The 14367-nt window shown below is 41.4% G+C and overlaps 1 protein-coding gene across 7 annotated transcripts in view; it reads right to left on the bottom strand.

The window, feature by feature from the left end:
• Positions 1–14367, bottom strand: part of NCAM1 (neural cell adhesion molecule 1) — a 766043-nt gene that overhangs the window by 241408 nt on the left and 510268 nt on the right. For all 7 annotated transcript variants that reach the window (XM_086957372.1, XM_086957366.1, XM_086957369.1 and 4 more), the window contains exon 8: positions 12786–12928. In XM_086957372.1, coding sequence (XP_086813498.1) covers positions 12786–12928 — 143 coding nt within the window. The remainder of the gene's footprint in view (positions 1–12785; positions 12929–14367) is intronic.

The following is a 14367-nucleotide window of genomic DNA, read 5'->3' as shown; positions in this document are numbered from 1 at the left end:
TGTAGTCATTAAGCTGATAGGAAACACATCAACCATTTTTCATACTCAAGGAAGATTAGACATCAGGGGCCGTATTACATAAAGTGGCTTGTGCGCCCACTTCTGTAATATCAATAGCATTGGCACACATAAAGCGCCAGTGTTATCTTCAATGGGGGGCTCCCTCATTTGGATGGGGCCAGGCCCCATGCAAATGAGGGAATCCATATGCCTCTGTGCCAGTGCCTCAATACTACAGACGGAGGCGCAGAGGCAAAGAACCCCTCAGGAGGCACACTGGCTGGGCGCTAATTAAAAGGTGGTGCACTATCAGGGCGCCTCTCGAGAGCAGCCCTCTGAAGGAGGAAACGGGGTCCCTTGGACCCCCCGGACAACCCCTTGTTGACGGGAGCAGTCACTGACTTCACTTGCCTGCAAGATTCCCTTTTAACCACATCCATGCATATGACGAGCCCAGCTCGTCATGAGGTACAGTGGAGCTGTGCGCATGACGAGCTGGGCTCGTCATAAGGGCTGTACCACTCCCCCGCCCTGTGAATTCCACGCCCGTGCGGGCGTTCTATTGGAGTGGGCGGAGTCATGATGAGTCCAGCTCGTCATGAACCCAGCTCCACTGGGCAGCATGACGAGCTGGACTCGTCATGAGCACCGCGGCGCTGCGCGTGGCCCCTCCCCCCCCCGCACCGCTGAGGAATTACCCCCGCCGCGAAGGGGTTAAAAGTGCAGGCAGAGGTGCTGCCTGCACAGCAAAACACATAAAGGAACCGCTCCTTATTTCACATGAATGTGCTGCCCCCAGGGCAGCACAAATTTGCGTCTGCCCTGGGAGAAGCGCATTGCCCATAATGCGGCGCATTTCCCTTCATTGTGCCAGGTGCACCTTTTTAAAGGTGTGCCTGGCGCAATGAAGGAAAATGCACTGCGTGTCTAATGCAGTCCCGGGTGTTAATTTTAAAGGATGTCAGAATTGAGAGTTTTTTTATCATAAGTGTTAGTTTTCAGGTCTTTAAAAAGTCTGGAAATAGCTCTTGTGAGAGGGACAGTTGATCAGATTGAGGCAAGGGAGTGCACACAAATAGAAGCAGGCTTTGATAATCTTATAGAGAAACTGTTTCCAGGAGAATGTTGGTTTCAGTTTCTTGATGGTCAGAGAGTGAGTCACTTCTGATTCGAGCAAGAGCTCCCATGCATTTGGGTTTTAGGTGGAGCAACAAGCAAATTTGAAGAACTGGTGGGCTGTTGTTCCTGGTAAGAATGATATTTTAAAAGATGAATTCTAAGAACTCCTCACATTTGGATTTGAGGGGAGGAGTAGCAGAAGAGGGCCCGAATTTGGCCGGCATTTACTTGCTATTGGATGACTTTAGCTTTTGCCTCCATGATCCATAATGAGTTTTTTGGATCCAATAGATCAGAGTGCCATGACTCAGTTGGTCTTCGTATGAGGTTCGTGCATTTGAGAGGGGCCAATTCCTCAAAGTAAAACAATGAATCAAACTAAAGTCATAATTAATCTGTTTGATGCCTTTGGCGACATCAGTGGAGTCTAGTTTGGAAATGAAGCAATTTTGGACACATTTCAAAGAAAGATTCCTTAGTGAGCGATTCCATCTAGTCTTCGACTTGACAGCCTTGTTAGAGCTGGAGAGAAGATACTGAAAGGACAACAAAGTGGTCCAGTCCAGATATTTCTGTCTTAAAGACACATTTTCAGTTACTTTCTCAAAGGTTTCAGGTATGGGTGTGGCCTACTCAACAATCTATGTATATATGAGAGGGTAAACATTTCCAAATTAGCTCAACCCTAATTTTTTCCCTTCGGAAATATATGATCACCACAGACACCACAAAGACAACATAAAACCTCACCAACTTCTTTTTGACAATATGGGAGATTAAAACTGTAATTTCAAAAAATTGATTTTGTATTCCAAAAAAGTAAAAAAAAATAATAGCTCAAACTTGGTTTTCATAGGTCGAAGTCAACATTTAATACTTTGTGTCATTATTTCGTTGCTCACCACAAGGTTTGAAGACTGTCTAATATTAAAGATGCCCCCTCCCCAAAAAGCACAGAATTTGTATGACACACATTGCCATTAGATGTTTTACTCATTTAGTAATCAACCTAAAGCTACAACTTGTATGGTGCTAAGCGCTTTTGGATTACCATGTTTTGGATGGCATGCTCTCAAACAGTTTGGTGACCTTGCCCTGCTAAAAAATCCTTCAATTGCTTTGCATGCATGGTCCAAAGCATGTTGGAGCAAGCCTATATCAGTTATTTTTACAAAATGATGGTGCAACTTTAAAAGTAGTGCAGCCATGGTACCTGCCTCACTCTATCATGAAGGGAAGATATATCAGCTCTCCAAGTGTTTTATCGTTAACAACATAATGTCAAGAATGAAATTCAATTTAAAATTTACACAAACACACCGGACCTATGGTAAATGCGGTCAGGGCTGATGCAGACTTGGCTAGCGCTATATTGATGGGTCCAATAACTTGCAAACACAATATTGTAAATTCTTCTTCTTGCCTTCAGTCAACAGATGTAATTTTACTGAAATAACCATATCACAAATTGCAATGTGTCTCATCTAGTGAGGGCACAGGCTGAAGGCATTAATACATTCTGGTGTAATGAATTTCATGAAAACACCATATTTAACTACTTGATCATTATCTGTTTGAAAATGTAAAGTCATATTACTACAGCAGTGCCATTTATATTCTTTTATCTAGGCACAAAGTTTAGTAAGCACATATAGTTAGCCATATATTTAGCACATAAGGCACAACGTACTGAACAACGAGGTTACTAACCTTTGGTAAAGCTCTTTCTGGTAGATAATCTATTTAACCAAAGATCCCTCACCTTTTGAATATGCCTGGGGCATCAGACTTGATCTGGAAACTTTTTAAGCAGTACCCATGCACGCCGATAGGTGACGTCATGCAGCTTTGCACCAATGTTATTTCACTCCAAAAGTGATGTGTGGAAATGCCTATCGGCGTCACTTGCAAAAGTTGACATCTGCCAATTACTTTCTAAGCTGTCTGCACCCGCAGACACAGAGTCCAACAGCAAATTGGCTTTGAGCAGTGTGCAGATCTCTATATTTGGGATCTTTTTAGGGGGAAAAGAGCCCAGTTCACAGAATGGGGAGGATGGAAGGGGCAGTCAGATAATCTCCCACAAAGAGTGTTACAGAAGGTAGGTAACTTGTTCTTCTGATAGATACTTCCTAATGCAGATTCCTCGTTTTTGTAATAGATACTAAAGCAGTACCTCCCAGGTGGTGGATCTGTGAATTTGCGCAAACCAAAAATTCCTACAGGACCAAGCAGGCAAAGTACCCCACTTGTTGGGCCTGGCTGTCCAGACAGTAATGCTTTGTGAACATGTGGAGCAACACCCAGTTAGCAGCCTGGCAAATTTACAGAACAGGCACCTTGTGTACCAAAGCAGAGTTATTAGCCATGGATCTGGTGGAATCAGTCAGTAAATATTTTAGGGGCTACATCTTGACAATGGGCACCAGATTTTATTGTAGAGAATGATTAATCAAGAGTCAATCCTCTTCTGCACTGCCTTTTTCTTCTTTGCTTTAGAGAACACCACAAACAGCTGATCATCCATACAATGTCCCTGGTGCATTTGATGTAAACACTAAGAACCCTTTTAGGATGCAGAAATGTAGTCTCCTCCTTATAGATGTGAGGTGGAGCGAAAAACACTGGTAATGTTTTGCCTGATGCGTAAAGTAGTCTCCACTTTTGGAAGAAAGGAGGTTTGGATTCTCAAAACCAGTTAATCTGGAAAGAATGTGGGGAATGGCAGATTGGAGAGCGTTGTAGCTCGCTCACCTGCCTTGCCGATGTAATGGTGACAAGAAACATTTATTGAGGGTGAGAATCGTCAGTGAACAGCTGTGCAGTGGTGTAAAGAGAGTACACCTTAGAAAAGTGAGCACAAAGTTAAGGTCCCACTGAGGCATAATAAAAAAAAAGGTGGATTCTTATGTTACAAACCTTTTGATGTGCTTTGATTACCTCTCCAGTGGTGCGGTAGGGAATGCATTAGCGTTCACCTTGCTTTTTAAAGCCTGCATAACCAGGCTTCCTGGTGTGGGATGCTGAGTCGAAAAGTGCAGATCAGCTGGCGCGGGATAATGTTGCCATGTCGTCTGCCTGTTCACCAGAAGTCCAGAACAAGGTTTTGCCTAAGCTCCAACAAGGATGTTTTAAAGGCTTCAATAAATGGAACCAGTGGCTTAGTATTTGTTTGCCCAGGCAGTAAAAAAATTGAGCCTTCACCGCCATAGTGGGTAAATGTAAGGTCAATAACCTTAGGCATCGTTTGCATGACCATTGCGAAATAGGCACTTTCTTCTCTTGCAGGACTTGAATGTGAAACCCTCCCAGTGTCTAGTGAGGTGTCCAGCGACTGGTGTTCTGAATATTCTCATAACAATTGTCATCAGTGTGTGGTTGAGAAAATTCATCCCTAACATCATATTGTCATTGTCAGAATTTGATCAGTGTGTGGTTGGGCAAATTCATCCCTAACATCATATTGTCATTGTCAAAATCCTTAAAATGTAAGTAAGGAGGGTTTGAGCCCTTCCTTAAGGGCAGGGGCAAAGTAAGTGGAATCTAACTCATTGCCCAAAGGCTGCGGTTCAAGGTGATCTGTTTGCGGCCTCTGTTGAGGTCGAAGTGGCACCAACTCGAAGCCAGAAAGTACAATAGGTTGCACTTTGTCATCCTGTGTCGATACTGCAGATTCTGGGGTGGGTCGCAGCTCCAGGATCGGCATCAGCAGTACATTGCCCAAAGGGTCCAACTGGCAGCAAGGGCAGCCCGCTGGTGGAGATCTTTATTATTTGCCGAAGAGCTGAAGCATGACTTCACAGAATACTTCGATTTGCTGCGGCATTGCCAACGGCCCAAGAAATTTGGGTTGCCTTGGGACAAGTGTCGGAATTGGCTCCAAAGGGGAACAGCTTCGGAGAAGCACAATGATGCCATCTCTGCTTTTCTGGATTTCAGGAGAGGCAGGAAGGGGCTGAGTATTATTTGGACCTTTCATGCTGTTTCTTCAACTTACCCGAAGACTTTGATCATGATGATGAATGGTCACATGAATAACCTTGGAAGTGGGAACAGGACCATTCCTTCAACCGGTCATGGTATGGAGTCTTGAAGAGCTTGTGGGCGTAGAGCTTTGCCTCATGGTCCTGGATGGGCTGGGAATTCATCAAGGCGTAGTCAATACAGAGCTTGGAGTCACGTTCCGACCCCAGGCACTATAGGCAAACCTGATGGGAAGGAGGGGTTGGAGGCAGACAGACCTGTCACAAACAGCCCCTACAAAGTTTGCCCCATGTAGTCTTGGGAAGCAACGTTTTCTCGTGCACAATGGATTTTTGTGTACAATTTTGAGATAAAGGTCTCATGAATAGACAACAGATCACGTCTGGTGGCACAGAAAGGATGGAACTAACATCAGCAAATGGTATCTATATGCACTTCTGCATATCACTTCCGGAGAAGAATGACGTTGGTGCAAAGCCACACAACACCGATATACCGGCATGCAGGGGGGTACTGCTAGGTTTCCAGATCCAGTCTGGGTAATATTCAAAAGGTGAGGAATCAGCTGTTAGAAGTATCTATCAGAAACAACATTTCTAATGCTATTGTACTGCAACATTTATATAACGCTAAGAACCCCTAAGTGGGGCACTGAAGAGCTTGGCGATATGGGTAGCATGCTATTTCGTGTAGGATGTGCACCTGGGAGTTTGTTGCATTTGTTTTCATTCTGTGTGGGAAGTGTTTCCATGTCATGCGTGATAAAACAACCATCTACTACTTTAACAAGCTAACTGGTTTAAAATATTAGGATACTACTGCGGATAGGATTGCCATAAGTCAAAGTCAAATAAAAAAAGATCTAGAATGTGCAAATGCACCTATCTGACTCTATCACAGTGAGTTTCAATTTAAGACAGACCAGTTCCTCAAAATCACTGCCACTGACAGCTAGAAAGTTTGCTTAAGAAGACCTTTATTATTAACCTTGGTATGAGGACAATTTAAATACTACTACCTATAAAAACAGACTCAATTTTCTCAGGTTCTTGAAATCTCACTTAAGAAACATTTGGAAAGAATGGTGAGTGCTCAACTATGTGCCTTAAGGACAAGCAAATGCATATCTGTTTTTTGTAAATTTGAGGCAGTAAGCAAAAATGGCCGGTCTTTACAATGAGATGTTCCGCAATGGAGACCCCACTAGTGCCTTGATCTGAAAACTGAACATATTTTAAAGTACTGGTTGTCTCAAAAATGGGTTTCTGGTGAATTCAATAAACTGTACAGCATGTTGTGTGTTTGGAATCTTTCACGGAGCTGCACTTGGTTTGGTCAATTGATGGTTTCAGCAATAATGTGAATTTATCAACATGACAAATGCAACTGGACACTGATCTAATAAGATGAAGAAATTGTTCTTGGAACTAAGAGATCGCAAAAATATTTAACCCCAACCTTGAATATGCGCTGAAATTAAAATGAATGATAAACTGTTCTGATTCACCTTTCAGATGCACGAAGCTATGTAGATATTATACACTGTTCATTTCCTCAAATCTTAGAAAATTAAACATAAAATAATAAAAAAATACAAAGTTCATACGGCACATTGAAAAGATGTTACAGAGTAAACCAACACATAAAAAGACACTAAAAAGAACAATGCCGTTTAACTTTCAAAGGGAAAAACAATCCATGTAACACTACTTTATCGACTTAGCTTTTTCGGATCAACAAAGTCAAACAAGGTGCATGAAAGTTTCAAAAATAGTTAGCAGTTTGGAAGGTTTGAGTGTTTCAGTAAATGACATAAAAGCAAAAATGCTCACATGGGTAGAATATTCATATTCAAAACCATGACGGCTTAACTGTAAACCTGCATTAGCAAAGTATAAGCTTTCATGAAAATGCAATTACTTGTATCTCAAAAAGGGCGAATATCATTGCAATATTCTTCCTAGTTGTATGTGAACTTTAGTTTATAGTCATTTAATTGCTTTCTGCCCTCACCTACCATGGCTTCCTGTCTTGATTTTACCAACAATAAATAGTTATCACCTCAGCTGACCAAACCATGCTGGTATCCAATTTTCCAAAAGCCTCCTGTAACCAGCTAAATCATACCTGCAGGGTTCTTAATTTGACCTCAGCCAATATAAATACTGCTGCTGACCACTGTGCACATCAATACACTTTTTCAGATCGCCACTAATAACTGCCTGAAGATACAACTTGATTATTTCACGACAATCCCACTCATCTTGCAATTCATTCCTGCTTTAATTCTAGGTTTTCCCTGGAACTAGGTAAAAATTAGTTTTGTGCTGACTGCTCCAGGGTTCAACTCCTATTTCAGGCATTTGATGCGCACTGTCCTGTGCTCTAGAACCAATCTCCCAACAATCGCGGAATCTCTGGTGGGATGACCAGTAAGCTATATGTACGATGTCTATGTTTTCAAGAGGTGATTAGGCCTTCAAAATCTGGTGAAACAGAACTTATTCTACACATACAATCCAAATCCCAGTGGAACAAATCTAGAGAACATACGTGATAGAAAAACAAATCAGGTAGCTCTCATGCTTTACAGAGGTACCATGGAAACAACAATAGTAATAGAAATAGCTCTTGCTCACTTTAGACTACAGTATATGAAGAAGGTATAACCTACAATCTCACAAAAAATGGCATAATCTGTACTTGTACAGGCATTGCCTCTTACAGGTTTCCTAGCAAGCCTAGGGTATGCAGATCGCCTGGCAGACTACTGGGATCAAAACATATATATTTTAAAAAAAATGTGCAAATGCATCAACAGAATCTAAAACCAATATATGAATTATCCAAATCTGTCTACACTTGTGCTAACAAATAACAATTGTAGGAAGATCTGTGGGTCTTTTGTAGAGCATACACAGGTTGAAGGATATGGCTACTGCTGCTTTCTTTAAACTCCCAAATCAAAATGAACACACTAAGTACATGGCATCATAGGCAAGAAAATAAGAATGGCCATTCACCGTAGCAGAGCTAAACGCTGAGAAAAGTCCTACTTTGTCTACTAAATCTTGCTTGTAGTAGGCACTTACAACCTTCAAAGGACAGAGTTAGCACATTGCCTTCTCACACCACTATGATCTATTTCTTTTTAACTTCATATCATTTTTGCTAAAATTCCTTGCAAGGAAAGGACAAGACATATTTTCAAAATATATTCCAATAAAGTTTACTTACATAGCTGTTTAAATTAAGGGGCATATTTACCAATGTTTTACCTTGCCCGTGTACCACGCAAGGGGGTCAAAACACTAAAGAAGGATTTATCAAGCCACGCAACACCATCTTGCACGGCCCTGCATGGTTAGAAGTAGCACAAAAAGCTGTGTTGCGTTATTCTGATCCAGGGAGGTATTCCACGGTGGAGTGTGGGTATTCCATGCACCCACCCATGGATTTTGGTGCATCCCCAGATTCACTAACACTGGTAAACCTGGGAGTGCGTCAAAATGCTATGCCTCCCCAGGGGCAGTGCTCCGAGGAGAAACATCTTTATTACTGCTAGTTGTGTCCTCTTTCTAAGTATGCTGCAGAAGAGAAAAAGGCCTCTGAGGATTGCTTTCGTACAGGAAGGTGCTCCTTCCTGTACACAAACAATCCTGCCTACAACGCAGGCACCTTTGCACCACGGAGCAAGGCGGCCCGCGTTGGCGCAAGGCAGCCAATAGGGCGCCAGCACAAGGGAAGGACAGGAATGCACTGTGTAATGTTAAATATGGCACATTCCTGCCCTTTTTCCCTTTCACACAGCGCAGCAAGGTGGCTTCCTGCTCTGAGCAAAAACTTGATAAATGTGCCCCTAAATGTAAATCGTACACAACACTTGTGAGCAAGCGACGTACCCCTTCTGTCCTAGTATGCTTAATTTACAGTAGCAATGTCATTGCTCTGTATTGCACTTATGAAGTGCTCGTGCTTTTCTTTACTTGGCACGTAGTGGCAAATACTCACCCCAAAAATGCGATGTTATTTGAATACAATTGGGAAAAGTGCGTATCCGCACTGCTTTTATGTGAGGCAGATTTTTAGAAGCCAGTGGAGGGCGAAGAGTACTTAGCCAACCATTTGTGTAGCAGAAAAAAGGTTTTAGTCGATTTTTCATTGCTTTGATTCCACCTTCATTAATAATCCAACCATGCGGAGCTGATTATAAACATTTTTTAAAGTAACATTCCACCACTCAGGTTCATTGCCTAGCACCCTGATCACACGGAAAAAAGGCCAGTCTTTTTAACCACAAATGTATACTAAACTCTTCAAGGACTAGTTTAAGTGAATTCAGTGCTAGACAGGTACTTTGAATCCTAGTTAGATACATCAACTACCCTTTGTACAGGACGTCCACTGTAGACAGCAGCAAAGGAGAAATTAGCTTCTTCACCAAAAGGCGTACTTTAGGCTCGTAACCTTTTTTCCAAAACTGCTAATTATTTTTGCCTTTGCAACAATGAATTGTGGTCAACACAATAGCCATACACAAAGGCCGTAGTGCTTTTGTGCATACTAACGGTGTACAGTGCATGCATACAGTGCCACTAAAGAGAAGGGCATTCCAGGCTCTTACTGGTCTGTCCGATGAAGAAGACCCCCCCATTCTTCTCCCCCAATCACACTCTCATGATGATGTCACTGGTATACTTTGCTACCAGTATTCCTTGTTATACAGAGCCTCAAGACAAAACATCCCCAACCAGCCTGGGAGGCAGAGACAATTTGTCATAGCCTCAACAGATTGCTCTATGGTGTAATTCTGGTCAAATTGTCTTTTCACATTTAATACAAGTGACTGACTCCAACAGGACAACAGCATTGCTCATTTTAATTTAAGGGGGGTATGACTGAATGACTGGTTATATCTGTCCAAAAAGAATCCGCTGCACGTTTGAGTCGCTCTCACTGCAAAGTACTTTGATATCCTCTCACATGACACTTACATGTGCCATTCCACATGACATTAGCATGTGCCAGCAACCTGCATCTATAGGTGCATATCCGTTGAACAAGCAGCACAGCCGATCGCTTCCCTTTCATCATCAGAAGGCGCTTCAATGCCTTGTCACGGGTAGTAAGTGCTATATAAATGCAATTACAATTTGACGTGTTTATCTGAAAAATGAAGGATGATGTTTATTGCGACTACAAGGATGCTAGGCAGTAGCAACAGATGAGAACTGAAATATTGTACACGTCTGTTCACCGCGGCACTGCACGGATTTTCCGGACAATAAATATAAACGTGAACATGTGATTAGATTGCAATGGTCTGGAAAAAAACAGGTTGAATGTTTCCTGGTGGAATCCAAGTTTGTTATTAAAAGCATTTTTGGAGACTTTATGGAGTCATCTGTTTCACTTTGCTAACTAGTCTTTTGGAATCCTGTCCTTTTATTTTAAGAGGCTCGAGTATGTTTTAAAGTATTACATTTTAAAACATCTGTACAACGGTGGCTGCACTTCCACTGAGTTTGGATTGATTTTATGAGAACTAATAAGCTTTGTAAAGTTCAATTTTAACATGAAATTTGCAAACTTGGAAATGGGATGATGTGCATTAAGGGCCTCATTTATGAAAAGTGATGCATTGCTAGATGAAAAAACAGCAATGCAACACATTTCAGTGTGTCCTCCTTGTAACACCGTGGATGCTCCGCATTTACAGGACAGCACTCCACGTCGCAAGAATTGACTAGATGCGCCAGGAATCCTGACGTATTTGGTGGCGCAGTAATGACACATTGCTAGAGTGTGTCGCAAAACAGACGTAACTATAGCAATGTGTCATTACACATGGGCGAGTCCCATGTAAAAGGGCCTGCGACCGTCCTTACGCCTACTGTGAAGAGATTTCACTATGCCACTTCTACACGCCTTTTTTACGGGGGACACCCACCCTGCATAAATTATACATTATATCTGACACAGGAATAATGTAGTGCAGGGCTTTACTATGACATATCTGCTTAGATGCGTCACTTTGTGAATATGGTGCAGTGTGTTGCATTGTGTACGCCGCTGCAGCATCACAAAAATATGACAACAACGGCGTAAGGCCTCATAAATATGGCCCAAAGTGTGGTACATGTTTTTTTCTCCCAGCCTATCAAATTTATGCTTAAAACTGCAGCTCGCACCCTTTTTAGATCAGGTGGTAAAGAGCGCCATTAAAAAAAAAAAATTCTAAATGTTATTTTCAAGTTAGAGACAACAAGGCTTATTTTAAATTTAAGCTATTCTTTGGCTGTCAAACAGCTCCCAGGCCAACAAGATAACACAAATAGCCACTTGGTGAGGCAGAATTGTATATCTTCGTGGCTCTTGACCACCATTTTTGTTCACGGATTGGTAATCTACTTGAAGCCACACACCAGATGTTAGGCAGAACATTTCAGACCTTGGCCAACTACTGTGCAAAGATTTGACCTGTTGTAAAGTAATTTATTGGAAACAAGCCAATGTAACGGGAAAATGATGTTTATGAAACATTAACAGTCCTAATAAGTATTTGCATTATAAAAAAACTTTGAGTTTGTGCGGTTTAGCGATACGTCGCCAAGTTCTAAAAAACTTGCAACTAATCTACGAGTTCACTGCAGAAAGCTACTATACTTTTCTACTCGGTCTCAGAAAATTATTCTTAATAGCAATTTGTCCAGCAACATTAAAATCATGACATTTTGCCTTTTCTAGTGCAATTGTTCCCAAATCCATTCATAGATCACTTTCAATAGTTTTGAATGTGTATATATATATATATATGTCTGTACACCTCAGAAAATTTCTCGAGTAGTGGTTGGACTTTTTTCAGATCAGCACTTACTGCATGTGGACCGCACATTGACAGTATAGGTTAATCTGTGTTCGGTATTTTGAGCAGTTTTCAATCTTTACCAAAGACATTAAGACCAAAAGTACTAGTTAGAATTGCGAATTGCAATAGTGGGTGATGCCAGAAATAAGGAACTACTAAAATGAAAACATTTTTGAAATGAGACTAAAATAGCTAAACATTCTACCAAAATGCTGATCAAATTACGTGAGAACGGGCTTGGGTAGGACTACTACACTTTCCTGTACAAGAAACATGCTGTCAATTCCTAAAATGTTGTGCCATGATGGGTCAGTGTAAATTTGAGTCTTGCAGTGCCTAAAATAGCCACAACTCTGAAATGAGGAATACTGCTAGCTCTGCTACATGCCCAGCAGTGACATCATCACGCCCACCTACAGTTCTTAAAGGCAGACATCCTCACCTTTCCCTTGAAATACATGTTTCTGCTTACTTCCCACCCAGTCCATTGAAGACCTACATCTTCTGATAGAAAACCAAAACAGAATTACACCTGCAAAACCCAAGAAGTGAAAACACTACGACAACATTAAAAAATACTATCAATGATGTCACCTGTATAGTTGTGCACAGCCATGACATCAGAATGTGTTGTCTCTCATTGGGCTTAATGCAGCTGAAACGATCGATGACGTTGTCAGCGGTGTAACACTGTGCTCGGTTTCCTAATACGGGGGCTGTTAAGTCCACCCGAGGACGCAATAAACTCAAGTCTCTCTCTCCAGTTACACATGAGTGAATTTGCTCCCACGTCCAGGATCCCCTGGAGTTGTACCTTTTCGTCGCTACTGATGTTGCGTGTCGCCATTCTCCACGTAATGCTGGGGGTGGGGTCACCAGAGGCCTCGCACGTCAGCGTGATCTGCTCCTCGAGCTCCATGGCGGTTTTATTCTCGACGTAGGTAATCTTAGGCTTTGCTAAGAAGAAGAACGACAACAAAAAAGAACTGTTCAATTCAATGCGCATGCTCCGGAGAACACAATTATTCACACATAGACGAAAGAGAAGGCTGCACAGGTAAGAAGTATTTTCCAAACAGATTTCTTTATTCAGCATGATGAACGAATGGCACGCGTTTTAAACTGCTCACCTTAATTTCTTTATTGATATGCTGCGGTGCAAACCCTCAGGGCAACATGGAAAACGAAAATAGTAAAGTATGTGCATTTACCTGTCCCAAATATAAAGTAATGTGCACATTCATAAAATACACTGATGCAGAAGTAAAGTAACAAAGATATGGTCTGTGTGTTTTGTGAAGACTATTTTGATCCATTTGAGCTAGAACATTTTTTTCCTTGAAATCTGCAAATTATGCAGAAAGTTGTCTGCCAAGAACTGTAAATCTACAAATATGTCATAAAAGGAGGGGTTCTAGAATCGTATAATTCTGCATTCTACACTACACTGTAAAGCACTGTTGACTTCTTTTTACTGCAGGAAACTCAAAAGTATAGTCCAGTAGTTCTGTACTGCTTTAAGTAGGTAGGTAGCTAGAGCTATTCATTTCACAATTAACTACACTGATGTGTTTTAAACCAGGAAGAATTCTATGCAACGAACACAAAAACATGTGCTTACTGAAGAGTACTGCGGGCGACACGATAGCCTACATGGTTTTCCATCAATGAAAGTTGTAGCCAAAGCTTGTGTCCTAACAAATAACCACTAGCAAATTATACATTCAATGATACATTCATAGAAAAACTCACCTTAGTTGTACAAATTCTTTGATTGACTTGTTTTTTGGCATGACTAGGCGATGGGAGGAATCGAATTTTAAATACTGTGGTTGAGTCCCAGATCAGAAGGCACTGCTAGACAACTCAAGCTTTCGATCAATTTTGCTGAATACAGTATTAGGCAAAAGCACATCCATTTTGCACCAAAAATATAAGCGCTTCATAGCTGGAGACTTTCAGAAATTACCAGACGTGTTGAATAAAATGAATTTTACATATGGTGGCCCTGATTCTGCTTGCTGTATACTAAATAGGCTTTCATATATCATGTAAACAGGTGTCAATATTGCAAAAAGTCCCACAACTCAGAGTGTGATTTAGAAAGTGACAGTGAAGAAAATAAGTTACTTATCTGTAGCTGCAGCTCTCCAGTATTGGAATCTTTTATAGATTCACATACTTGAATCATTCCCCATCGTCGAGATGAGAATCCCCGATACCTCAGAAAAGTAAAGTCACAATAGCGGTAGAAGACCTTGGGACTTTTGATTTAGTAACATATCGTAGTCATTATATAAAATGGACTAAACCAATCAGGTCAGACCACCCTGTAGAACCTACCTGAGAGAAGCTCCAACCCTTTAGATTTTCCAAGCACAAGTGCGTATACTTAG

Source organism: Lissotriton vulgaris, chromosome 2_1, assembly GCF_964263255.1.
Source record: "Lissotriton vulgaris chromosome 2_1, aLisVul1.2, whole genome shotgun sequence".
Lineage (NCBI taxonomy): Eukaryota > Metazoa > Chordata > Amphibia > Caudata > Salamandridae > Lissotriton > Lissotriton vulgaris.
The sequence above is the reverse complement of the archived record's forward strand: the minus strand, read 5'-3'. Positions and strand labels throughout refer to the sequence as shown.